The sequence below is a fragment of the Acinonyx jubatus genome, chromosome B3 (genome assembly GCF_027475565.1).
Source record: "Acinonyx jubatus isolate Ajub_Pintada_27869175 chromosome B3, VMU_Ajub_asm_v1.0, whole genome shotgun sequence".
In the NCBI taxonomy this organism is placed as follows: Eukaryota; Metazoa; Chordata; class Mammalia; order Carnivora; family Felidae; genus Acinonyx; species Acinonyx jubatus.
The window spans coordinates 134,364,606-134,390,310 of NC_069386.1; the positions used below are offsets into that span (position 1 = coordinate 134,364,606).

The 25,705-nt window shown below is 45.6% G+C and overlaps 1 protein-coding gene across 3 annotated transcripts in view; it reads right to left on the bottom strand.

The window, feature by feature from the left end:
• Positions 1–119: 119 nt before the first annotated feature.
• Positions 120–25,705, bottom strand: part of DDX24 (DEAD-box helicase 24) — a 31,950-nt gene continuing 6,364 nt past the window's right edge. Inside the window, exons 1-9 of one of the 3 annotated variants that reach the window (XM_027066522.2) lie at positions 20,549–20,701; positions 18,681–19,397; positions 11,462–11,974; positions 10,262–10,415; positions 9,463–9,978; positions 7,297–7,372; positions 4,067–4,255; positions 2,356–2,485; positions 120–675 (exon numbers count right to left, since the gene is read on the bottom strand). In XM_027066522.2, coding sequence (XP_026922323.2) covers positions 401–675; positions 2,356–2,485; positions 4,067–4,255; positions 7,297–7,372; positions 9,463–9,978; positions 10,262–10,415; positions 11,462–11,974; positions 18,681–19,392 — 2,565 coding nt within the window. In that variant the 5' untranslated portion in view covers positions 19,393–19,397; positions 20,549–20,701 and the 3' untranslated portion in view covers positions 120–400. Of the gene's footprint in view, positions 676–2,355; positions 2,486–4,066; positions 4,256–7,296; positions 7,373–9,462; positions 9,979–10,261; positions 10,416–11,461; positions 11,975–18,680; positions 19,398–20,548; positions 20,702–25,705 lie in introns of those variants that run through there. The other 2 variants (XM_027066523.2, XM_015074969.3) reach the window with 2 other exon arrangements.

Sequence of the window (25,705 nt, forward strand, 5' to 3'; positions counted from 1 at the left end):
CAAGCGAAGGCGTACTGCTCCATCCACACCGTCCAGTGGGATGACACACGCCCCACATGCATCCTGCAGCCAAAGGATTAGCGTGGCTACGTTCCAGCTAAAAACTCAGGATACCATGCTGGTTCTGACTACTGTTTTTAATTGAGAAAACCAAGCTGAACGTACAAGAAGCCTGTACACACTGGAATACAGAAATATATAAGCTGCTGCATAGAATTCTTACTCCAAACAACACAAATGTGCACAAGGTCTCGCCTGCAGTGGGCGCTGGCAAGGAAGAGGGAGATTTCTATAACCGGGGTGGACAGTGGAGTGGAATGCAAAGTGGGCAGGTTTTCCATACAACCAGAGAACACCGAAACAACGTGCCATCACCCACAGACTCTGACCTGGAGCGTGGTTAATTTGCACTTGTACTTGGCTGCGGCTGTTCCTGCTGCTGCTCTTTCGGCTTCTTCTTCTTCTTCTTCTTCTTCTGTTTGGCCAGGCAGCTCAAAGCAGACCCACCATCTCTTGGGGCAGATGTGAGCGTGGGCAGCTTGCCAGACTGAGTTGGATACTTGGTTTTCAGGTCATCTTTGAACAACGGCTGGGAGAGTAAATGGCGCAGCTCCTTCTTCAAGACCTTCATCTGCTTTTGTCTCCTACGCTCTTCTTGCTGGTCAGTTTTTCTTCCTTAAAACACAATACAAAACATCATATTTATTGTGATTTGTAGCAGCATTTTGTTTCCCTCGATGGATACTTGTGATGAAAAATGTTTTAGGGGTACATGGGTGGCTCAGTTGGTTATGCATCCAGCTTCGGCTCAGGTCATGATCTTCACGGTTGGTGGGTTTGAGACCTGCGTCGGGCTCTGTGCTGACAACTCAAGAGCCTGGGGCCTGGTTCGGATTCTGTGTCTCCCTCTCTCTCTGCCCCTCCCCTGCTCATGCTCTATCTCTGTCTCAAAAATAAATAAAACGTTAAAATTTTTTTTTTTTTTAAGAAAAACGTTTTAGAACTCTTGGAGAACCAAGGCTCAAAACTTCTCTATGGAAGCTAGTGTTGGCTAACTTCCAACACCATTTAGGAGGGGGATACTCAGGGCCACCGTTGTCTTCACTCAAAAAAAAAGTCTCTAAGACCAGAATCCTCTCCATTTTACAGTCAAGGTCACTTGCTGAAGGTCACAGAGCTAGCTAGCTAGCTGTCAAACTGAGCTTAAAACCCAGGTTTCCTGACTTGAAGCCAATTTTCTTCCTATGACCATTGTGACTCAATAGGTACAAAGCCTCCAGCAGACTGTGAACACCGTCCGCAGCCCAGCTCTCCTGTACCTCACCACCAGCACTGACTGCACCTGTGGAGGCCGGCACAGTCAAGGCCTCCACACCAGCCTGTCCTCAGGAAGGGAAGCCAGGGCCTGACCTGTCAACAGCCCACGCTTGAGCTAACAGAAGGAACAGCTCCTTGTCACCAAGCCCGCTGGTTTGGTTCCCAGCTTCCATACTGAGCAGACAGCTTAAGTCAGCCTCCCAATCTGTTGGCTTTGGCACCGAGAAAGCCAACCTCAGCTGAGCTGCCCACCTGTGGGATGGAAAGAACACTGGATCTAACTCTGGTGTCATCAGTTCTAGATTTGGTTCTACCACTGCTTAGACTCAAGAGCTTTCCCAGAGCAGGGACCACACAGAGTCATCCCTGGATCCTCAGGCTCTTGCCCACATTCAGAATAGGGGCTCAGGAAAGGCCCAATAGTAGAGCTGTTTCCCTGTGCAAACTGCTCCTTTTCCGTGAGCCTCTAGTTTCCGTATGTAAAAGGACAGTAATTCCTGCTGTTTATGTCCGGAGACCATGAAGGTCAGAGGAGATGATAAACAGTAACAATAATGATCGTAAATACCTTAAAATGTACCAAATACTTTCTATTTGCCAGGCACTGTGACAGGCACTTCACACTCATCAACTCAAGCCATCTTTGCAATAACCCCAGGAGGTAGGAACTTTAGGACCTGCGTCTTATACATGATGACAGCCTAGGTACAAAAGAGAGATTAAGGAACTCAACCTGGTCACACAGCCAGTTAAGGGAATGGACCAGCACTGGCTGCCAGGCCACAGAGCCTACCCCTAATGTTGCTATACTCCACTGCCTTTCCACATGAAGGAGGCAGCCGAAGGCTCCAGACAAATGAGACAGAGGGAACAAAGGCCAAGGGCCATAGGCTCATCTGGGACGGAAGCCTGTTACAAAGAAAGAAAAGGCATCTTGCTGATTTTAAAAGGACCCATGGTTGTGAGGAGGTTCCAACCAGACAAAAGTTGAAGGGAAAATGCTGAATGTATCCTTCAAATCCCACCCAGCCCACTCACCCTTATACATCTCTTCTTCCAGCTCAATCTCAAGGGCAGCTGCTGCCTGCTCGATCCAAGAGTTGTGCAAACACGCCTGGAAGTTCCGATATTCAGCTTTCTCAATCTGCCGAGCTAAATGTATTCGTTCCTGGGGGAAAGGAGTAGAGAGTGTTCATCTGACAGAAGGTTCAGCCTCTAGGAAGCAAAGGCTCATAGAAGTTGTGGTTTTCAAAAAAGCCCCTGAGATCAGCTCCCATCAAAATGAATCTGTTCTGGTTCCTGACAAAAGCAAAGAGGGCAATCAGCGCACGAGTGGGCACAAATGAAATCACAAGAGCCAGTTTTCCAAATGACAAACCTGAACAGCCCCACCTGGTGGAAGCTCACGGCAGTTGGACTGCCAATCTCCAGGTGTCCAGAGGGAACTCTTTTCCCCAGACACCACCGACAGCTCCCAAGCTGAGCTGGGACCCTGAACCACCCCAATAGTCCTGAGTTAGGGCCCCACTGTGACTGATCACAGGGTCGACAAAGTCAGAGAACTGCCTTCTCTCTTCCATGTCGTCCTTTGCCAAAAACATTTCAACTCTCCTGCTTGTGGGTGTTGGGGCCAGGCTGCAATGACAGGAAACACGGGAAAAATGGAAGAGACCTTGTGGTGTGGGGGGAAAGGAGCCACAGGAAGCCAGGGTGGCTCCCAACCTTCCTAACGGGAAATCCTCTGTCATCTCCATTCTTCCAAGCTCACCTCCCACTGTATTTCCCCACATGGCTAACACTCCTTTCGAGCCAGAGGAACCAACAGTCCTTGAACTGTTCCATGCTTTTGCTCCCTCAATTCCTGGAATTCTGTCTGCTCTCTACCTCTCTACGGGCGAGAAGCTTGGAGGAAACCTCCTCTCCTACCAATATAACCATAATGCCCACCAGTGCCATGGTGTTCCATTTGTACCTAAACTTCAGCACGGGCTCAGCCTGCCTCATGAGCCAGTGGATCTCTATGGAAGAAAACCCACCCCGCTTTGGTACCTGACACACGATGGCCCACAGTTAGCAGCACTTACTCAGCTGAATGCATACTGAGTTAAAATGTAAAACCCCGGGGCGCCTGGGTGGCTCAGTAGGTTGAGTGTCCGACTTCAGCTCAGGTCACGATCTCGCGGTCCGCAAGTTCGAGCCCCGCGTCGGGCTCTGGGCTGATGGCTCAGAGCCTGGAGCCTGCTTCCATTCTGTGTCTCCCCCTCTCTCTGCCCCTCCCCCGCTCATGCTCTGTCTCTCTCTGTCTCAAAAATAAATAAAACGTTAAAAAAAAAAAAAAAGTAAAACCCCAAAGGTAGGAATTACTGGCATTTGCTTCAGGAATGTGACAAACCTTTAGTATGTGCCTCAGCGAGACAAGCTGACCTTACTTCCCTACAACCACCGGATGCAATGTCCAGGCAGCCACACTCATGGTCCTTGTCCAGTGGACAGGGAGTGGCAGAGGCTCCAGGGGCAGGCAGTGAAGAAAGGGCTCAAGAAAATTCCCTAGGTTTTTGCACACTCATCCATTTCTCTCTCCCACCACATCCAGTGTCCCCATTCCTTTTTTTAACGAATCTGCCTGTTAGCTGTTGGCAGAATCATTACTTAGTTTCTAAGGTTTCTACTGCCAGAGCCTCCCAGCAAGGTGAGGCTGCAGCGTGATCCCTTCCCTCGTTAGCACTGGGTTTGTAACTTTTATTTCTACCTTGACTGCATCCATGTACTTTGTCTGCACAGGAAACAGTGGGATGTCCTCATCTTTCTTGAGGGTTTTATAAATCTTCTTAAAGTTGATCACATCCTCAGGCCCAATCAGCATAAGGCTGAGGCCCTCATTGGTGGCCCGAGCAGTTCGACCACTTCGGTGGACATAGATCTCCGAGGTTCGAGGAACCTGCCAAAGGCGGAACCGGGAAGTCAACGTGTGGCCGTCACCCAACATGCTCTTCCCCTCAGGGCCAGCAGCCCAATGCTGGACCTCCCTCCCTCCCAGTCAGGCAGCAGAAACCTCTCCAGCAATGTGGACCAATCCAGCCCTTCTCCCTTAGTCCTAATTCTTCAGCCCATTCACTGTGCAGGGTCTGCCTTCCCATGGCCCCTGTTCTGCCCTCCCCTGCTTCCAGACCCTCGTGACCACCCAAAAGAACAGTGACAGTCACTTCTTATTTCTTCTCTCGTCCTCCCCACTTTCCCTGACCCAACCCAAAACTGCCATTGTAATCTTCCTGAGCCAAAGCTCTGACCACAATTCCCACTCTAAAGAAACTCTGCGGGTTCTTCAGTAACTCTACGTGAATGATTGAACATGGTAATCAGAACCAACATTTACTGAGTGGTTACAATGGGCCAGCCAATTTTAAGCATTTGCATGTATTATCTCACTTACTCCTCACAAACAGCAACACAAAATAGATGCTTTCGTGATTATCCGTATTATAGACCAGGAAACTGAAACACACAGATGTTAAGCAATACCCCCTAATAAACAGTGGAGCCACAATTTGAACCACAGCAGTCCAACTTCAAAGTCTATGCTGACCTCTGGACTCCACTGCCTCCACTCTAATATATACCGGACATGTCACCCACAGGTGTGGATGGGCACTGACAATCCCTTCCCACTCTGTGGCACACACCACTGATCAACAACAGCCTTCTCCACCGAGTCCAGATAACACGATCATTTCCAATGCAGCTCTCAGCGCTGCTATGAACTGTTCACAATGGTGCTAGAAATGAGGTCTACTGGCCATTCTTCACTTTGTTCTCCCAACATACACCCCAACTCATGGCCAACTGCCCACTTCCACACGTTCCTTCCTCCTTCCACCTCTACATACCCAGATCCTCCCCATTCTTAAATGCAAAGCATCTTTTACAAAATTCTTTCCGACCTCCCAAACTGGAAGTTACTTTTCTCTCCCATTGTATTTTACAACTTTCTAACACCTTCTGCCTTAAATTACGGCTATGGTCGTTTCATCTCCTCTAGTGCACTTGATACTTCTCTGGGGCCAGGATTATGCTTTGTTCATCTGGATATCTCCCACAAAGACTGACTCAGCCTCTTTCGCCCAAAAAAGGATGAAGAAAGATTTGCTAAACGGAATTGGCAGCCTGAAAGACTTTTTAAAGCATGAGGAATTAGAAAGGAGAAATAATAATGCCAGATAGCTACCATTTACTGGGTACTTAGCACTGTGGGAGGTGTTCATCAGCAGGAGCCCATTTAATTCTCATCATCACCCTAGGGTTTCAGCAGCATTATGACTCCCAGTTTACAAACAATGACACTGAAAACCAGAGATGCCAAGTAACGTGCCCAAAGCTAACCAACTATGAAGCAGGCCACAAGCATTCAAACGCTCCAAGTGTGGTTTTGGAGCCCACATTCCTAACCACCACGCTATGCTAATATTCACCAGGTGCATGCATAATTAATGTCAGTATCAATAGCAGCTGACATTTAGTAAGTGCTTAGGATGTGCCTTGTGTTTTTCTAAGCTCTTCACACAAGATAACTTAGTTCCCTTTAATAAGAACTCAGAGGGGCGCCTGGGTGGCTCCGTCGGTTAATCATCCGACTTCAGCTCAGGTCATAATCTCACAGTTTGTGAGTTCAAGCCCCACGTGGGGCTCTGTGCTGACTGCTCAGAGTCTGGAGCCTGCTTCGGATTCTGTGTCCCCTCTCTCTGCCTGCCCCTCCCCTACTCATGCTCTGTCTCTCTCTCTCAAAAATAAACATTAAAATAAAAAAAAAAACTTAGAAAAGTAGATACTATAATAACTTCCATTTAACAAATAAAAACATACGGTTTAAAGAGATTAAAATAGCTTGCGTAAAGTTACATGGCTGGGATTTAAGCCCAGGAAGGTCTTAAGCTACCACACTCTTCTATTTCTCTATACCAGGATAGCCAGTTTACATGCTACTATGCCCATTCCATGAAAGAAAACAAGACTCTAACCTGCCAGTAAGTATCAATTAGTTTGTCTAAATCAGAGAAAAGGACGATGTGACATCAGAAATGCCAAGAGGTTTTTTAAGAATAAATCTCATGAGGGGCGCCAGGGTGGCTCAGTCGGTTAAGGGTCCGACTTCGGCTCAGGTCATGATCTCATGGTTCATGAGTTCGAGCCCCGAGTGGGGCTCTGTGTTGATAGCGTGGAACCTAGAGCCTGGTTCGGATTCTGTGCCTTGCTCTCTGCCCCTTCCCCACTCCTGCGTGCATGTACTCTCTCTCTTAAAAATAAGCAAACATTAGAAAAAATAAAAAAAAAAAAAAAAGAAAGAACAAATCTCACAAACTCTTGAATGCAGAGAACAACAGGAGAGTTGACTGGGCGGGCAGGGGTGGGGGGGGGGGGTGATGGGCACTGAGGAGGGCCCTTGTTGGGATGAGCACTGGGTATTGTATGTAAGCGATGAATCACGAGAATCTACCCCCAAAGCCAAGAGCACACTGTATACGCTGCATGTTAGCCAACTTGACAATAAATTATATATTAAAAAAAAAAAAAGAAATCTCACGAGTATTCTGAAAGTGACAGCAGTTAGTCGGTCACTAGACGCCAGTGGTACTCTGCTGCATGAGGCCCTGGGACCAACAATTCCTCCTCCCTCCTGCTCCCTCCCCAAACCTTCACCTAAAAAATTCCCCAGTCAGGGGCGCCTGGGTGGCTCAGTCGGTTGAGCGTCCGACTTTAGCCAGGTCACAATCTCGCGGTCCGTGAGTTCGAGCCCCGCGTCGGGCTCTGGGCTGATGGCTCAGAGCCTGGAGCCTGCTTCCGATTCTGTGTCTCCCTCTCTCTCTGCCCCTCCCCCGTTCATGCTCTGTCTCTCTCTGTCCCAAAAATAAATAAAAAACGTTGAAAAAAAAATTAACAAAAAAAAAAAATTCCCCAGTTAGCACAACAAAGTCTCTACTGCCCTACCTGGTAATGGATGACATGCTGGACTTTAGGGATATCCAGACCCCGAGCTGCCACATCTGTTGCCAGGAGAACACAACTGTGGTGGAGAGACAAAGCTCATTAATAACAACTAACAGCTCTCATTAATCAAATTCTTACCACCTGCTGAATACACTAGATAAAGAAACTGAGGCTCAGACAGATTAACTCCCAAGGCATAAACACGGCTGTTCACTTGTGAAGCCAGGATCCAAAGTGGGGTCTCGCTGACCGCAATCGACAAGCCACACCCTGCAATAAAAAGCTACCTTCAGTAACTTAAATGAGGTCAAGCCCATTCTAGGTCAGGGACCTCGTCTTCTATCACCGTCCCACTTACTTCCCTCACATACACTTTCCTCGCTTTCCTTCAAACATGCGAAACATGCTCTGGCCTCTAAGCCATTAAACTTGCTACACCTTAGGCCTTACAAGGTCTTCCTCAGACATTCCGGTTTCCTTGCTTTGTCCACACTCTGCTACAATCCCTCCTTCTTAGAGAAACCTCCCTGACCATACCCCACAGTCTGCACAACTCTGCTCCTCAGCACTCAGCAACACCTTACAAACTACAGACTTGCTTTTCAATTTATCATCTCCCTCCACTGGAACATAAACCTCATAACAGTAAGGACTTTGCACTATTCACTGTTCTATTACCTAGAACAGTGCCCGGTTGATAGTAAGCATGACATAATTTCACTGGGTAATGTTTCTTAATGTGTGCGTACTTCAAAGAAAATCAAAAGCACCTGAGGTATGTATGTCTTCTAAACATAAGATTCTGGGCTTTTCAGAATCCCCACTTCCTGTAGCTCTGATGTAGGGCACAAGAATGTGATGCAAATTAAAATTTATGAAACATTAAACCGCAGCTCTAAGTCAATGGCGGCAACTTTTTCTGTAAAGTGCCAGATGGTAAATCACTTTGGGCTTTGAAACTACTCAACTTTTGCTGTTCTCTGTGCCAAAGCAGCCAGAAACAATAAATAAATGGGCCTTGCTGTGTTCCAATAACACTGTACTTATAAAAACAAGCAGTGAGCCAGATTTGGTCCATGGGCCATCGTTTCCTACTCTCTGATCAAGTAAACCACTAATTTCTATCTGGCAACATTCCAAGGGAGGTAAACCAGACACTTGTTCTGGAAACTAATCACTCTGTAACCGGACAAAACACTGTGCAGAAGTCAATCAAGACTCAACCTCAACCTTCACAGGCCCTTATCCTGACGACATGCACACTGCTGTCTGAGCATCAGTCTGGCCCAAAAAGAGATGCACAGTGACAACACAGTAGGACACAGCATGCACTCTGGGCCTGACACGCTTGTCTGAGGCCCAGCTCTGTCACTTTCAGGATGAGAAACCTTGGGCAAGCTTTCCTAGATCTTACTGTTTTCAATCTATAAAATGAGAATAATGATAATAAATGATACGAAATAAGTATTAAAGCTAACGTTTAGCAAGAGCACACTATGGGCCAAGCATTGTTCTAAATGCTTTATATGTATAAATTAATTTACCCTATGCAACAACCTCTCAATTAGCTTCCATTATTATACTGTTATGCTAATTATGAGAGAAGTGAAACACAACTGAAGTAATTTGGTCAGCTAGAAGTGGCACAGCCAAGGTCTTGACCTCAAGCAATCTGATTCTCTCTTTTTAACCATGAATCTATTCTGCTCCTTCTCAAGGATGTTAGAATTCAATGAATGTGCTCATGTATTTAAAATGCCAGCATAATACTTATTGTATCATTAAGTGTTCAGTAACAGTTGGTATTATCGTCACCATTACTCATTATTTTTTGAGAGAGAGCAGGAGCAGAAGAGCAGAGAGAGAAGCAGAGAGAAAATCGTAAGCAAGCTCTTGTGCTCGATCCTACAACTATGAGATTACCTAAGTCAAAATCAAGAGCTTAACCGACTGAGCCACCCAGGAGCCCCTACCATTACTCATTGTTAAGAAAGTTTCTGTTGGGCATTATTAGCAACTAAATGCATTAGTGAGAGTAAGCCTGCTTCGTGATGTGCAAAAAAGGGCTACCTCCATGTCAGAAGGTAGCTTCCCACCCTCTCCCACCGTCCTGGCAACCTTGATGTAACGGCTAGAGCCTGGGTTCTGGGTACAGGCCTGACTTACTCTTCCAGACGGGCAAACTGCTCCAGGTTTCTGAGCCTCTGCTTCTGGTGCATGCAGGCATGTAGGGTCAGTGGCATGATATCTAGGACTTTGAGGAGCCCAGAGAGGCGTTTGATGCAGGAGATGCTGTTGGCAAACACTAACGTGCGGCCCGGATACTGCATCAGGAAGTAGTACAGATAGAAGTCTTTCTCATCAGCCTCACAGTGAATCTTGGTCTCTGTCAGTGTCTCCACTGTGGCCTCATTTCTGGTGAGATCAATGACCTTGGGCTTGCCCCTCATACCAATCTTCTGCACGAGGAGATCAAGTTTGGCAGTTTTGTCCATTTTCTTCGTGTGCTTCTTATGAAGGATTCGAGCAGGAGCTTGATGTACCAGGGTCAGCGTGGCAGAAAAAATAAGGGTCTGTCTCTTTGGATTGTATTGGGAGTCACTGAGCATCTCTAGCAGCTGTGAGAGCTCAGCAAAGTGGCCTTTCTCAACCATCCGATCAGCCTCATCGACCACAAGGCACCTACAGATCCAGACAGATCCACATAACCTGGTTAGTAGCAGGAGTCATTTACAGCACACTCGACTACCATCGCAGCTCTCAACAGAGACACACACACATGCCACCACCTCCAGGGCCTCAACTAACCTTCCTCATGCACACTGGGTTTTCTAAAGGCCCAAGTCTGGCTGGCACCACACTGTGGCACACAGTGATAAGGAGAAGGTATTGCATATACTACCATGCCACCCCAGGTCCACTTCAGAAAGGGAGGGAAAGGGAAAGGAGAGGTACTGTCACTTACCTGAGCTGCTTAAGATTGCTCAAATGAGGGTGCTTTTCTTTAATTAGCTCCCACAGCCGGCCCGGAGTGGCAATCACAATCTCGGGCTGGTGGTTCAGCATCCTCTGCTGTTTCTGTGTAGACATTCCACCAACCAAAATAGCAGTTTTAATTCCTATGGTACACAAAATATGAGAGACCCTGTTATTCAGTCTGGCTGCTTATTTTCTGCCATGGCTGACATAGGTGCTCCCAGATTAGCAGAGGCGATCAACCACCAGGACAGCTCCCGTCTCTTTTTGGATAGCGCTAAAAGAGTGGGCCTGGCCTAACCGTTGGTGTCACTCCTAGAAGGCACATCAAGTCTTCTATGATCTAGGCCTTGCCTGCTTCCCCAACCTCATTTCTTTCTACTCCCTCCCATCAACAACAGAAGACCTGGATTCAAACCCAGGCATATTTACATCCAAAGTTCCCGGAAAACTGAGCAGCAGCGCACAATGCTGGGAAAGATGTCACTCTGCAGCTATCACACAGCTCCCTAGGAACCCTGCCATCCCCCTCAATTAGAATGACTCTGAACCTCCTCTAATAGCCTACTGTTCTGTTCTCTTCTCTCGCGGAGGACTTCTCAAGGTATCCAATGTGGAAAGAACACATAGGATCATACAGGCCAAGTGCTTAGCAAAATGCCTGGCACACAGTAAGAGCTTGGTAAGTACTGCTGGCTTTTAGTATAAAGTTAAAATTCACACTGTGCAGCCCATCCCAAAAGGAATTCCCTCAAAGAGTAAGTTCAACACCCCAAGCCAGAGGTTGGCAAACTTTTTCTGAAAGGGTCGATAGTAAACATTTTGGCCTAGTGAGCTAAATGGCCCCTACTTCATTCTGCCTTGATAGTGCAAAAGCAGCCACAGACACAACGTAAACAAATGGGTATGGCTGCACTTTCTTTACACTTTGCCCATCGCTGCCCTAAGCATCCACCATATGCAATAAATAACTACCTACCCATGCATCTAGAACGGCATTAGCTGTGTGTCATTCTTAGGAGAACAGACAAAGCATCAAACAATTTCTGTAAGGCTTAATTCTCTGGCAGGAGAGAAAGATTTCCCCTAAAGGGTAGGAGCCACAGTTCATTCACCTTTGCCACCCCGGCATCTAGGATCCTCTAGGATCCTCGGAAATATTTATTAAATGGAATTAAACAAACCTCACCTGTAAACTTGGCCACGGCATCAATATGTTGCTTAACCTGGACAGCGAGCTCCCTGGTAGGAGTCAGAACCAGTCCAAGTAAAGGGCGCTTCGGATGTGCTTTACAGGTGGCGGTTTTGCCACCCAGCTCTTGCTTTAACCCTCCAGTCTGCTCTTCGTCCAGCTTTTCCTCTTTGCCTTCATCCTGCTTGGGGATGGCCTTCTCCCTGATCAGGGAAGAAGGTCCTTCACCAGCATCATCATCACAGAGGGGCAGCGCCCGGTCCGACACGGCAGCTCCAGTCTCGATCTTGCTGGGTGGCGCTCTAGCCTTCACTCCAGCTTCACTGGGCAGGGCTTCTCCCTCAATTCCAATCTCATCAGGCAAAACTCCAGACTCAGTTCCGGCCTCGGTCCCGGCCTCGCTAGGTAATGCTCCTGGGTTCCCTAGAGTTGGAGTGGGCTTCTTTTTCACCTGCCACTGCAGTACTGCATGGATCATTGGAATGGCAAAGGCAAGGGTTTTTCCACTTCCTTAGAAGTAAAACAAAAACAAAAACGGTGTGAATCAACAAACGCACATACCTTTTCTCTGGGGCTCTTTCTTTTACACAGACTAAGGGATCCTGAAATAGCCAAGTGCCAGGCTGACCAACCCCAAGCTCCTCCACCCAGCAGATTCCCCCACAGCACTGCAACCAGAGGCACCTGGAATTAAAAGCCGAAAAAAAGTCTGGCAGACTAGCCCTGAGGCCTAAGGTCACCAATGTGAACTACACACAAAGTCCACGCACTGAAACTCTAAACAGATAGACAAGTTTTGTGTGTGCCTGTTGTCACTGTTGTGAAGAAACAACACCACGTTAGGGTGTGAGGAATGGAAACCTGTGTATAGTTTTCCAAGACCTTAGATGGAGAAGGTGGGAGTAGAAGACAATTTTTTTAGTTTTTGAGAAAACTTTAAATCAGCAAACTTTTCTCTCTGTTTGAACATGGTCAAACTGACCTTTGAATGTATATGACACCCTAATTCACATCCTCTAGGTGGTTAATACAAACCAACAAGACACTGCAAATTGAGAATTTAAAGTAGTTCCAAAGTTATAATGCCCCAAGCAAAAGCAAATAAATGATCTCTGGAGGAAGAAACCTTTATCATAAGCCTCAAAGAATTCTCTCTAGTAATTTTCAGAGGAAAATGAGCAGCTCTCAGTTAAAAAAAAAAATAACCCACAAGAAAACAAGGTATACTATGAGCAAGAACTGTAAGAGAGCAAAACAGACCCATTAACACTTCAGATAAAATGGCACTTTTCATCAGAAACCATCAAAGCTAGAAGACAGAACTACATCTTTATTTGAACACCTGAAAAAAAAAATCTGACAACACAGAACTCTACACTTAGCAGAAATTCCTTTCAAAACAAATGTAAAACAAAGACATCTTGGCACACAGAAGCTGAATAGTTTATCATCAGCAGGACCTGGACTACAGGAAGTACTAAAGGGAGCATCTTCCGTGCAAAAGATGCTACTGGATGCGATTCTGGATCTGTACAAAGGAAGAGCACCAAAAATGGTGATGGTAACATGGGTAAACACGAAAGATGTCTTTTTCTTATTTAAACATATTATTTAAGTTTAAACTTATTTAAACTTAAAATTACTATACATAAAAACGTATTTTGGATTTCTAAAGTATATAGCAAAAAGCACAAAGGAGAGGAGAAATAGAAATATATTTTTGTAGGGTTCTTGTACTATATATAAAATAGTATATTACTACTTGAAGGAAGAGCATAACATATTAAAGATATATACTATGAATCCAAAAGCAACCACTAAAAGGAAATAACAGAGTTACAGCTAATACTAAAAGATATAAAATGTCATCACAAAAAATATTCAATCCCAAAGAAGAGGAAAAAGAGAATAGCAAATAGCAAAACAACATATTACAACCTAACCATTACCAATAATCAAATTAAATATAAATGACCTCAACAAATAAGACTGTGAGACTTAAGAGCAAGACCCAAGTATACGCTGTCTACAAGGATGCCATATTGTTTTATTTTTTTCCTTACAAGTCTCAGTTTAACATAAAGCATATTTTATAAAGATGAAAAGCCAGTGAAGAGGTACATAGGGCAAGGTCTGGAAGGGTCCCAAGTGCAAAGGCTTCTGTCCCTGTGGAATGGGGGCACACCACCCTCCCAGCACACAGATATGTTCATCAACCTGGAAGCTTCAAGAAACCCACTTTAAATACAAAGACATAAGTAGGTTAAAAGTACAAGTGTGGGGGCGCCAGGGTGGCTAAGTCGGTTGGGCGTCTGACTTCAGCTCAGGTCATGATCTCACAGTCTGTGAGTTCGAGCCCCGCATCGGGCTCTGTGTTGATGGCTCAGAGCCTAGAGCCGGCTTCGGATTCTGTGTCTCCCTCTCTCTCTGCCCCTCCCCTGTTCATGCTCTCTCTCTGTCTCAAAAATAAATAAAAACATTAAAAAAAAAAAAAGTACAAGTATGAGGGAAGCCTGGCTGGCTCAGTTGGTAGAGCATGTGACTCATTCTCAGGGCTGCAAATTCAAGCCATACATTGGGTGTAAAGATTACTTTAAAATAAAATCTTTTTTAAAAAGTACAAGTATGAAAAAAACCACACCATGCTAACGTGAATCAAAATAAAGCTGGAAAAGGTACATTAATATGAGAGAGAGAAGATTTTAGAAAAAAGAAGACTGGGGATAAAGAGGGCCATTTCATAATGGAAGGAATAAAGTCATTTAAAAGATGTAACAGTCCTAAACATGTAAACACAAGTAAAACAGAGCTTCACAACACAGGAAACAAAAACTAATGGAACTGCAAAGAAAATTATCACTCAAGGAAAAATAAGTAACACAAATATTCTAATATATTAAAGCAATTAAATTTCTAGTTAAAACCCATCCTACTAAAAGTGCAGGCACAGATAAATTCTACTAAATAAGGTAGGAAAAAAAAAAAACAATTCTATACAAACTTTCAGAAAATTGAGAATACTCAAGTCATTCTGAGGCCTGAATGACTCTGTGACTCCAAAACCAAAGACATTATAAGAAAACTACAAGCTAACATCTCATGAAAAGAAATTCAAAACTTATCAACAAAATTTAGCAAATCAAATCCAACCATATATAAATGGAATAACACACCGTGACCAAGTTTGGGTTATCCCAAGTATGTAAGTTTGGATTAGTATTTGAAAATCAGTGTACTTCACCATTATCAACAGACTCAAAATGAAAACCACTTATCTTTGTTTTTTAATGTTTATTTATTTTGAGGTAGAGTGCAAGCAGGGGAGGGCAGAGGGAGAGAGAAAGTCTCAAGCAGGCTCCATGCTCAGCGCTCAATCCCACAACCTGTGAGATCATGACCTGAGCCGAAATCAAGTGCTGGACGCCCAACTGATTGAACCACTCAGGTGCCCCAAAAAACCAGTTGTCTTAATAAATGTAGAAAGAGAATTTCAAAAAACCCAACAAGCATTCCTAATAAAAAAGTTCAGCAGGGGTGCCTGGGTGGCTCAGTCGGTTGGGCATCCGACTTCAGCTCAGGTCATGATCTCGCAGTCTGTGAGTTCGAGCCCCGCGTCGGGCTCTGTGCTGACAGCTCAGAGCCTGGAGGCTGCTTTGGAGTCTGTGTCTCCCTCTCTCTCTCTCCCCCTCCCCTGCTTGTGCTCTGTCTTTCTCTGTCAAAAATAAATAAACATGAAAAAAAAATTAAAAAAAGTTCAGCAAAGTAGGAGCTGAGGAGAATTTTCTCAATCTGATAAAAGGCAAGTAAAACCTGATATCATACTTAATGATGATACTTAACAATAGCGCTCACTATACCATTTCAATTCAAAATTGTACTGGAGATTTTAGTCAGTGCGATAAGACAAAAATAAAAGGCATCTAGGCTGGACGATAACATCATCTTTGTAGAAAATGTGCTGTGATCTTCAAGAAACTACTTGATGGTACCAACCTGGAGGGTGTAAGTCAATATACAAAGACATCATATTTCTATTTGTTAGCAACAACCTGAAATAGAAAATTTTTAAGTTGCCATTTACAATGGCATCAGGGGCACCGGGGTGGCTCAGTCGGTTGAGTGTCCGACTTCAGCTCAGGTCATGATCTCACGGGTCATGGGTTTGAGCCCCATGTTGGGCTCTGTGCAGACAGCTCAGAGCCTGGAGCCTGCTTCAGATTCTGTGGCTCCCTCCCCCTCTGCCCCTCCCCTGCTTGCACTCTCTTTCTCTCAGATAAACATTAAAAAAAATTTTTTTTTAAATGGGCAGGAGAACTGACAAGACGCCACCAAGGCATCACCAAGGAATATGGATGACAAACAGGCACTTGAAAAGATGCTCAAAGATTAGCCAGGGTTAAAGACTGTACATACCAAGTGTTGGCAAAAACATGGACCAATTCAAACTCTCATAACTTGGTGGGTATGCAAAATGGTATAATCAGTTTGGAAAACTCCTAAAAAGTTACACTTACCGTAAGACCTAGCCATTTCACAGGTATTTACCCAAAAGAAATGAAAGCATATACACATACAAGGACTAATACACCAATATCTATGATAGGTGTTTTTTTACTGTTTATTTTTGAGAGAGACAGAGAGAGCGCGCGTGCGCGCACACACAAGTTGTCTTAATAAATGTAGAAGGGCAGGGGCAGGGCAGGGAGAGGAGGAGACAGAGGATCCAAAGTGGGCTCTGTGCTGACAGCAGAGAGCCCAATGCAAGGTTCAAACTCACAAACTGTGAGATCATGACCTAAGCCAAAATCAAGAGTCGGATACATAACCGATTAAGCCACCCGGGCGCCCCTACAATAGTTTTATTTGTGATAGCCAAAAACTACAAAGAACAAAAATACCCATCAATGGATAACCAAACTGCTTTATCCATGTCCTGGAATACTACTCATCAATAAAAAGGAATGAATTATTGGTACTTGTAATAACATGGTTGAATCTCAAACTATGCTGCAAGAGCCAAAACACCCACCTCCCCCGAAAGTCCATATTGTATGATTCCATTATATAAAAGTCTTGAAAACACAAACTAATCTCCAGTGCTAGAAAGCATATCAGAAGTTGTCTGGGAATGAACAAGGAGCAGGACCCAGGAAAAGAGAGATTACAAAAAGGGCCCAAAGCATCTTGTGGGGGTGGCGGAAACATTCATTATCTGTGCGGGGAGCAGTTTGTTCACAGCCCCGTAAGTCTTTGTGAATCTGAGACCTGCAGAATCCCAGCATGCCACAGAGATAAGCTGATAGGAGCTGAGGTACGAATCCAAATGTCAGGGTCTGGCAACAGTGTGTTGCACAACCTTGCCTCTGCTTCCAGAAACCCACTTCCAGGCCTCCGCACATACCAAGGCAGTAGAGCAGAATGCTCAAGAGCACACAGACCTCATCTAGAATCCAGGCACTACCACTTTTCAGCTGTGCAGTTTTAGGGACATGGTCCTCTGTGAGGCTGAGTTTCCTCACCAGTAACACGAGAATAACGCAACCTATCTCAGGGTGGTCGTGAGAACTGAATTCATCAATGTAACGTACTTAACACAGTGCCTGATAGATTTTATCTAAGAAAATGTTCTAAATCATTATTGTTACTTCCATTCCCCTGAGGCTTCCTTACTCTTCCATCTATGTGACTCTTATACAGGACCTCACCCTTAGTACCCTGACCACTCTTTACAGAAATCCAAGGCACAAAGTGTCCAGATGGTCTAGTCCTATGCAAAAGAATAGCCACTAGCCATGTATGGCTATCGAGCACTTAAAATACGGTTACTCTGTAAGAATTTTACTTTTTTTTTTTTTAAGTTTATTGATTTATTTTGAGAGACACAGCATGAGCAGAGGAAGGGTAGAGAGAGAAAGGGAGAGACAATCCCAAGCAGGCTCCACACTGTCAGTGCAGAGCCCGATGTGGGGCTTGAACTCATGAACAGCAAGATCATGACCTGAGCCAAAACCAAGTGTCAGATCTTAACCAACTGAGCCACCCAGGCACCCCAAAACGTGATCATTCTACATTTGAGCTGCAAGCTCAAAATGTCAGATTTTGAAAACTTACTATAGAAATAAGAATATAAAACATCTCATAATTTTACAATGAATTACATCAACTGAAATATATTTTAAAGTTAATTTTTACCTGTTTCTTTTTACCTTTTCAAAATATGGCTCCTAGGAAATTTAAAATTACAGACGTGGCTCACGTTACATGTACGTTTCTTCTGGTTACCTCCGGTCTAGCCGGACTTAGCTCCAGGTAGTACAAGCTCTGCCCTCCAGTCGGTAGTTTCATCTATTGAGGGCAAGTCAACCTGCCATTGCTTCACAAAGCCTTAGATGGCCCAGGGAATGAGGGAACTTTAAACAATGCCTACACCCAACAGTACCTCATGCCAACATCTACCTACAAAATCCACCTAATGGTTATCTACCACACACTCAAATCTTTCCAAGGACGTGAACTCACCATCTCCCAAAGCAGCCCTTGTACCCTTGGACAACTCCTGTGAATCAGACCCTTATTCCTTATACTAATGAAGATCTACCTCTCGGAAGGGCTGAACTTAGCCCTACTTTACCCCTCTGAGCCATTTAGAAATGCTCAAGAACGGGAAACTACCATGTGCAGATCGCTCACAATACACTGTGTAAACTACTGTAACGTTACATTTAACCCACAAAGCAAAAAAAGTAGGTACTGCTGGGAGCTATAGGGGTCAGAGAGATAAAGTGACCTGTCCAAGGTACCAATTACAAAGCAGCAGATTTCAGGGGTCCCTGGGGGGCTCAGGCGGTTGAGCGTCCGACTTCAGCTCAGGTCATGATCTCGCGGTTTGTGAGTTCGAGTCTCACGTCGGGCTCTGTGCTGACAGCTCAGAGCCTGGAGCCTGTTTCAGATTGTGTCTCCCCCTCTCTCTGCCCATCCCCTGCTCGTGCTCTGTCTCTCTCCCTCTCCCTCTCCAAAATAAACAAACACTTAAAAAAAAATTTAAAAAAAGTGGCAGATTTCAACCCAGAGCTGGCTGACTTCTAAACACCTTCATTCAACACTGCTTTTGTGGTTATATCCCCAAATTCCCCTCTCCCACCTCCATCCAACCTGTTAGCAGCCACAAGTTCAACCCAGAAGCAATCTTGCCCTGGCCAGCTAAGGATGCCCCTACCTGTCTCAGCAGCCCCAAGGATGTCCAGTTTGTCACGGATGGCAGGTGCCAAGGTCAGAGCTTGGATTGGTGTAGGTGCAGAGAAGCCTAGGAAGCTGAGGGCTCGGAGAACCGGCTTGGGTACAAAAAGATCTTTCCAGGCTGTTACATCTGCCTTCTGGTCATGCATTTCAGGCACCCATGTCTTTGCCTTTTTGGGCACCTTTGGAATAGTACTCTGGGAAGACTCCAGCTTTTTTTTCCCTTTCTTTTTCTTCTTTTTTGGAACAGTCTGGGCTGAGCTTTCTGATACCATCTCCTCTACCTCTGGATCAGGACAAACTGTGCCATGTCCCTGGGGCTCTGGCGCAGCATCTCTGACCTCAGACTCTTTCTCGGCACTGGTCCCTCTAGTCTCCATGTCTTTATTCTTCTTCAACTTCATCTTTTTCTTTGAGGAGCTAGACTCTCCTTCCTCGTCTCCTGAAACAGCTTGTGCCTTTCTCTTCTTGGGCCCCTCCTTTGAGAAAAGACTGGAGGAGTTCTTGGCAGGGGAGACCAACTGGTAATCTGTCAGTTCCTCAAAGCACACCAAGTCATCCATCTGTCCGTCTGCAAACATATTTGGGTCAATCTTCACCTGCTTCCATTTCCCCACAACTTTGATTCCCTTCGTCTGAAATTTGCCATAGCTTGGCGGCTTTGGCCTTGATTTTGTCTCCTTCAACTTCATGGCTACTGAAAAGAAAAGGAAGGAAATGTTCCATTAAGTTGGCAACTGAGAAGCACAGGGTTCTGAGGCAACAAATATTTTCTAAGTGTATCAGGCCCTGCAAAGAAGTGAGGACACAGAGATAGAGAAGATCAAATTAGAGAAGAAACACAGCGACAGATTAGGCAGCTGGGCCTGGAACAGAGGGGACACAGGAGATGGGCAGACACGCGCTGCATCTGGTTTGGATTCCAGATCCAATACTTAACTGCCCGTGTGCCATGGACACTTCCGCCTAATCCTCTCGGAACGTCAGTGTTCTCATCTTGCAAAAAGGGAGAGGCGCCTGCTAATATCTAAGTCACAAAAATGTTTTACGCAAATAAAGAAAATTACGTAGAGCCGGGAGAAAAAAGCCTTCCACAGCCAAGCCATTTTGAAGGCCGAATTAAGAAATGAGGAGGCTTGGAGGGAGGGGATAGGAGGCCAGCTTTAGGATCCGGGCACAGACCTTTCCTCCTCCTCACACCTCGCTCCAAGAAGGCAAAACGCCTATTCCACCATTCTGGCCTTTGCCCACCCAGCTTTGGCATTACGTTTTAAGTCACTTAAAATACATTTCAATGGAGGCCGCTTGAGTGGAACTCGATCCATCTCCTCCCTTTCCAGAAAGGCCAGGAAAAAGGACAGATCCTGGAAGGAAGGATAAGGGTGAAGCGTGGTTCAAATTTGGGTCTGTGGCGGACGTCTCACTCCCTGTGAGCCTCAGTGTCCTCGCCTGTAAAATGGGGATGACGAAGGGGTCTGTCTCAGGGGATCGGTACACCATTACCAGGTGGCGCACGTCAGCACCCGCTGGCCATGGCGGCTGAGCGCTCAGCACGTCAGCACGCAAGGAGGCTTCCCCCACCGCCACCTGCGACGCCACGACCGCAAACCACCGGCTTCCACGACGACGGCGGTGGGGGTGCTCAGGCCCAGAGGGGCGAGCTGCTCGGCCCCGCCTCAGGCACGACAAGCGCACGAAGCGGACAGACCGAGGCCACCACCGAGCCAGGAGGCCCACTGCAGGGGCCCCCGGCGCGGGGCCGACGGCCGCCCTCGGGGCCCGAGAACCCAGAGGCTTAGACAGACCCGCAGCGGAAGCCCCGGGCCCGACCCCAGTCCCGGTACTGACCGCCTGGAGAAGCCGCCGCGGCTCCTTCACACACGCCGGCCGACCGCCTCGCACACCTCCACCGCTCTCCCTCAGCTGCAGCGTCGTCCGCAGTTCCGGGGCGGGGCCTGCACTCACGGACGCATGCGCTCTGCGGCAGGAAGTCCCGCCCCCATCTAGGCGCCGCTACGTGATTCGCTACGGCTGCATCGCGGACTCCTGCAGGGCGAGGGCGGGGGCGGGGCGGGGGCGGGGAGGGGGCGGGGACACGGGGCGCCTGGCGCTCCGAGAGGTGCGATTGCGTCTCGCACGCTGGGTAAGCGTCTCTGCCGTTCTGCGTCCAAAGGGTTCAGTGGCGGCTCCTTCGCCGGAGCGCAAGTTTTCTTATATATTTTTTTAATATTTTTTAACGTTTATTTATTTTTTAACGTTTATTTATTTTTGAGACAGAGAGAGACAGAGCATGAACGGGGGGGGGGGGGGGGGGGGGCGAGTCAGAGAGAGAGGGAGACACAGAATCCGAAGCAGGCTCCAGGCTCCGAGCTGTCAGCACAGAGCCAGACGCGGGACTCGAACTCCCGAACTGCGAGATCATGACCTGAGCCGAAGTCGGACACTCAACGGACTGAGCCACCCAGGCGCCCCTCTTGTATTCTTGGTCTAGCTTCGGTGCACTGGCTCTCCACGAATGAAGTACCTAGTGCGTGCCTGGAGCCTTTTGCAAACGTTTTAGCATCTAATTTGCAGCCCCAACCAGCCTGTATCGGAGGGGCTGTTTTGTCAAGTTTTTTCATGCCTCGCCTGTTGCTCACTGATGGTCAGGCTACGTTGCCCTGTCTCCAAAGCTCATGCTTTAATCACCAAGCTAGATTGGCTCCTTTGTTATATGCAGAGAAATCGGCTTCACGGTAGATGATGTTCCTTTCAATGTGGGCATCACCACACCACCTGGGAAACATTTCCCATATGGTGTCCCTGTCTGGTGATCTTGGAAAGTCCTAAAGGAATTCATAAAGTTTAGGTCAAGTGAGCCTCCCCACCCCACCTTGGAACCACCATGGGACAGAACTTAACTCATTTCTTGAGGAAAATTGCCAGGGTCCCCAAGAGGCTGGATGGCATAAAGCCTGTGCCCAAGTGGTGTCTGAAGGAGTCTGATGCCTAGAGACTGAAGCTGTCTAGATGACACTGTGACGAGGAAGGGTGCATGTCCCTACTACATGGCAGGAAAAAGGGTCCTGTCCCCTCTGAGCTAGTTACACACGTTGGAGGATTGCAGCATTGTCCTGAGAGAACCTTGCCTAACAGGGCTGTGTGGTGGGAAAAGGGTCCTCAACAGAAACAGGCTAGAAATAGAGCCCCTGTGGTGGGACTTGGGGGACCTTTCGAGGGGTCAAAATGGGGCATGGTGGAGATTCTCAATGGAGGCCTCTGAAAAACTGACAAAAGCATCTGTATTAGGGTTCTCCAGAGAAATAGAGGCAACAGGATATGTATATACAGAGAGAAATTTATTTTAAGAGAGTGGCTCACAGTGATTGTGGAGGTTTGACATATCCAAACTCAGATAAGGTAGGCCAGCCAAAGAGTCCAAAGGCGGCCAATGGGCAGAATCCTTTCTTACTGAGGGGATGCAGTCTTTGTTTTATTAAAGCCTTCAACTGGTTAGATGGGGCCCACCATCACTGTGGAAGGTAATCTGTGTTCCTCAAAATCCACAGATTTAAATGCTAATGTAATCCAAAAAGACACCTTCACAGAAACATCTAGAATAATGTCTGACGAAATATCCAGGCACAGTGGCCCATCCCAGTGGAGGCAGGAAATTAACCATCAGAGAATTCCAGGAGAGAAAAGGGTAGTTTTTGTTTGGACGTCTTCCATGGTGGAGAAGACAACTCTGAGGGACAGCCAAGACAGATTTGCAAGCACCAGCTAAGTTAAGGTAGTCTTTTGCCCCTTTATTCCTTGCAGCTTTGCTCAGTTGACCCTGAAGTCACCAAAAGCAGCTGCATGGGGAGGAAGTAAAAGAAAGAGAGGTGAGGAGCAGATTACTTCCCCTCTCCCCAGCTCTTTGTTTCAGAGCCTGGATCAGACCTAAGCCGGGGAAAAGAGAGAAGTTATAAATTTGCACGTGAGGTGGAAATTTTGACATTATGTTAGATCGCATTTTTGTGTCTTTTTTTCACAAGACAATGGGGTGTTGTTCCCCTGATTATTAAGGATGAGACATTAAAATGGTATTCTGTCTGAGTCCATTTTAGTGAAGGCACAAATACTGAGAAGAAAATGTAAGTGCAGAGTTTCCTTGCTTGGTTCCTTGGAGAGTGTTAGACCTAGCAAGGAAATTGTCTCAACATCAGTTTCATGACACTTAGCTCAAAGCCTGCTTCAAAGTACAAAAGGATCGAAATTGAAGAGGCTGGGAGAGAGAATGTCTTTGCTGAACATTGCTTAAAACTTGTGGCCAAGGTTGAGTGAAATATAATTCAGACTTACAATAATTTAGTTCAACAAGCATCTCCTTCTTTAGGATTCCCTGAGTGTTCTGTATAGAGTGTAGTACTTTCAGCTCTGTATTTGATTGGGAGATTTACCTTCTTGTCTTACTTCTCTTAGATTACAAGTTCCCCAAGGAATTCCCCTCAGCTTTGTCTTGGTGTCCCCTAAAATATCTAGTCCGTGTCTGGCTGACTTAGGGGGTCATAGCTGTTTGTGGATGAATGAATGAGAAAACAGTTGACCTTAGCTTGAAGACAGGTTCCCCCTATCCACTTTTGTCATTGAACCCAGCACCAAAAGTGACAATGAGTACTGACCTCGTCAGATAGTATCTGTTCATAGTTCATAGCAGCTTTATTTGTTACAAAAACTAGAAACAACCAAAATGTCCTAAGATAGGTGAATGGTTAAAGTGTGGTATGTGGTAATCATTTTGTGATATGTACATATATTAAGCCGTTAGGTTGTACACCTTAAACTTATACAATGTTGTGTGTCAATTATATCTCAATAAAGCTGGGGGGGAGGAACCTATGGTACATCTATTCAACATTAGAAAGGAATGAACTGGTGGTACACACAACTTGGATGGATCTAAAGGGCATCATGTCGAGTGAAAAAAGCCCACGTCTAAAGGGCATATCGCAGGGGTGCCTGGGTGGCTCCGTCGGTTAAGCGTCTGACTCTCTTGGTTTCAGCTCAGGTCATGAACTCACGGTTCATGAGTTCGAGCCCCACATGGGGCTCTGTGCTGACAGTCCAGAGCCTGCTTGGGATTCTCTCTGCCCCTCCCTTGCTCTCCCTCTCTCTCTCAAAATAGATAAATAAACTTCAAAAAATTAAATAAAGGGCATATAACAGTCTTGAAAAGACAAAATTATAGGATGGAGAACAGATTAGCAGTTCCCAGAGATTAAGAAGGAGGACATGGTTAGAGGGCGAGTGTGACTCAAAAGGAGTAGCACAAGGGAAATCTTTGTGGTGACGGGATAGTTCTGTGTCTTGATTGAAATTGTGGTTACACGTGTAATAAAATGACGGAACTCTACACACACCTTCTACCAATGCAAATCTCCTAGTTTTGATCTCGGATTAGCACTACAGATGATGTAGTCACCGGAGGAAATTGGGTGAAGGGGGTGTAGAACCTCTTGGTACCAGCTTTGCAACTCCCTGTAATTCTACAATTACTTCAAAATTAAAAAGTTTTTGAAAAAACTACATTGCTCACATTGCATTCTTACCAAAACCTGTTTAACCTGAATCTAATCACAAGGACACAGTCAGGCAGATCTAGATTGTGGAATATTCTATAAGACAACTGGCTTCTTCAACACAGTCGTGGAAAACGAGACAAATCTAGGGTACCACTTTTATTCAGCATAGTACTGGAAGTCCTAGGCATCCAAATTGGTAGGGAAGAAGTAAAACTTTAGTATTTGCAGATGACATGATGCTGTCTATAGAAAACCCTAAAGACACCACCAAAAAACTACCAGAACTGACCAATGAATTCAGTAAAGTTGCAGGATACAAAATTAATATACAGAAATCTGTTACATTTCTACATGGTTAATAATGAAGCAGTAGAAAAAGAAATTAAGAAAATAATTTCATTTATACTTTGCACCAAAAATAATAAAATACCTAGGAATAAACTTAACCAAAGAGGCGAAAGACCTGTGCTCTGAGAACTATAAACATTGATGGAAGAAATCAAAGACAACACAAAGAAACGGAAAGACATCCCATGCTCATGGATTGGAAAGAGTGAATATTGTTAAAATGTCTGTACTACCCAAAGCAATCTACAGACTTAATGCAATCCCTATCAAAATACCAACAGCATTCTTTACAGAACTAGAACAAGTAATCCTAAAATTTTTAGGGAACCACAAAAGACCCCAAGTAGCCAAAGCCATCTCGGAAGAGAAAAACAAGACTGAAGGTATCATAATTCCAGACTTCAAGTTATATGACAAAACTGTAGTAATCAAAACAATATGGTACTGGCCCCAGAATAGACACATAGGTCAATGGAACAGATGAGAAAACCCAGAAATAAACATACAATTATATGGTCAATTAATCTTCAACATAGGAGGAAAGAATATCCAATGGGAAAAAGACAGTCTAATTCAACAAAGAGAGCGCTGTCCAGTTGGGAAAACTGGACAGCAACATGTAGAAGAATGAAAACTGGACCACTTTCTTACACCGTACACAAAAATAAACTCAAAATAGATTAAGGACCTAAATGTGAAACTTGAACCCATAAAAATCCTAAAAGAGTGCACAGGCAGTAATTTCTCTGACATAGGCAGTAGTAGTATCTTTCTAGAAATGTCTCCCGGGGCCAGGGAAATACAAGCAAAAATAAACTGGCGGGACTACATCAAAATAGAAAGCTTCTGTACAGCAAAGGACACAAAACTAAAAGGCAACCTGCCGACTGGGAGAATATGTTTGCAAATGACATATCCAATAAAGGGTTAGGATCCAAAATAGAGGAAGAACTGATACAACTCGGGGCACCGGGTGACTCAGGTCATGATCTGGTGGTTCATGAGTTCAAGCCCTGCGTAAGGCTCTCTGCTGTCAGCACAGAGCCTGCTTCAGATTCTCGATCTCCCTCTCTCTCTGCCCCTCCCCTGCTCTCTCTCTCAAAAAATACAT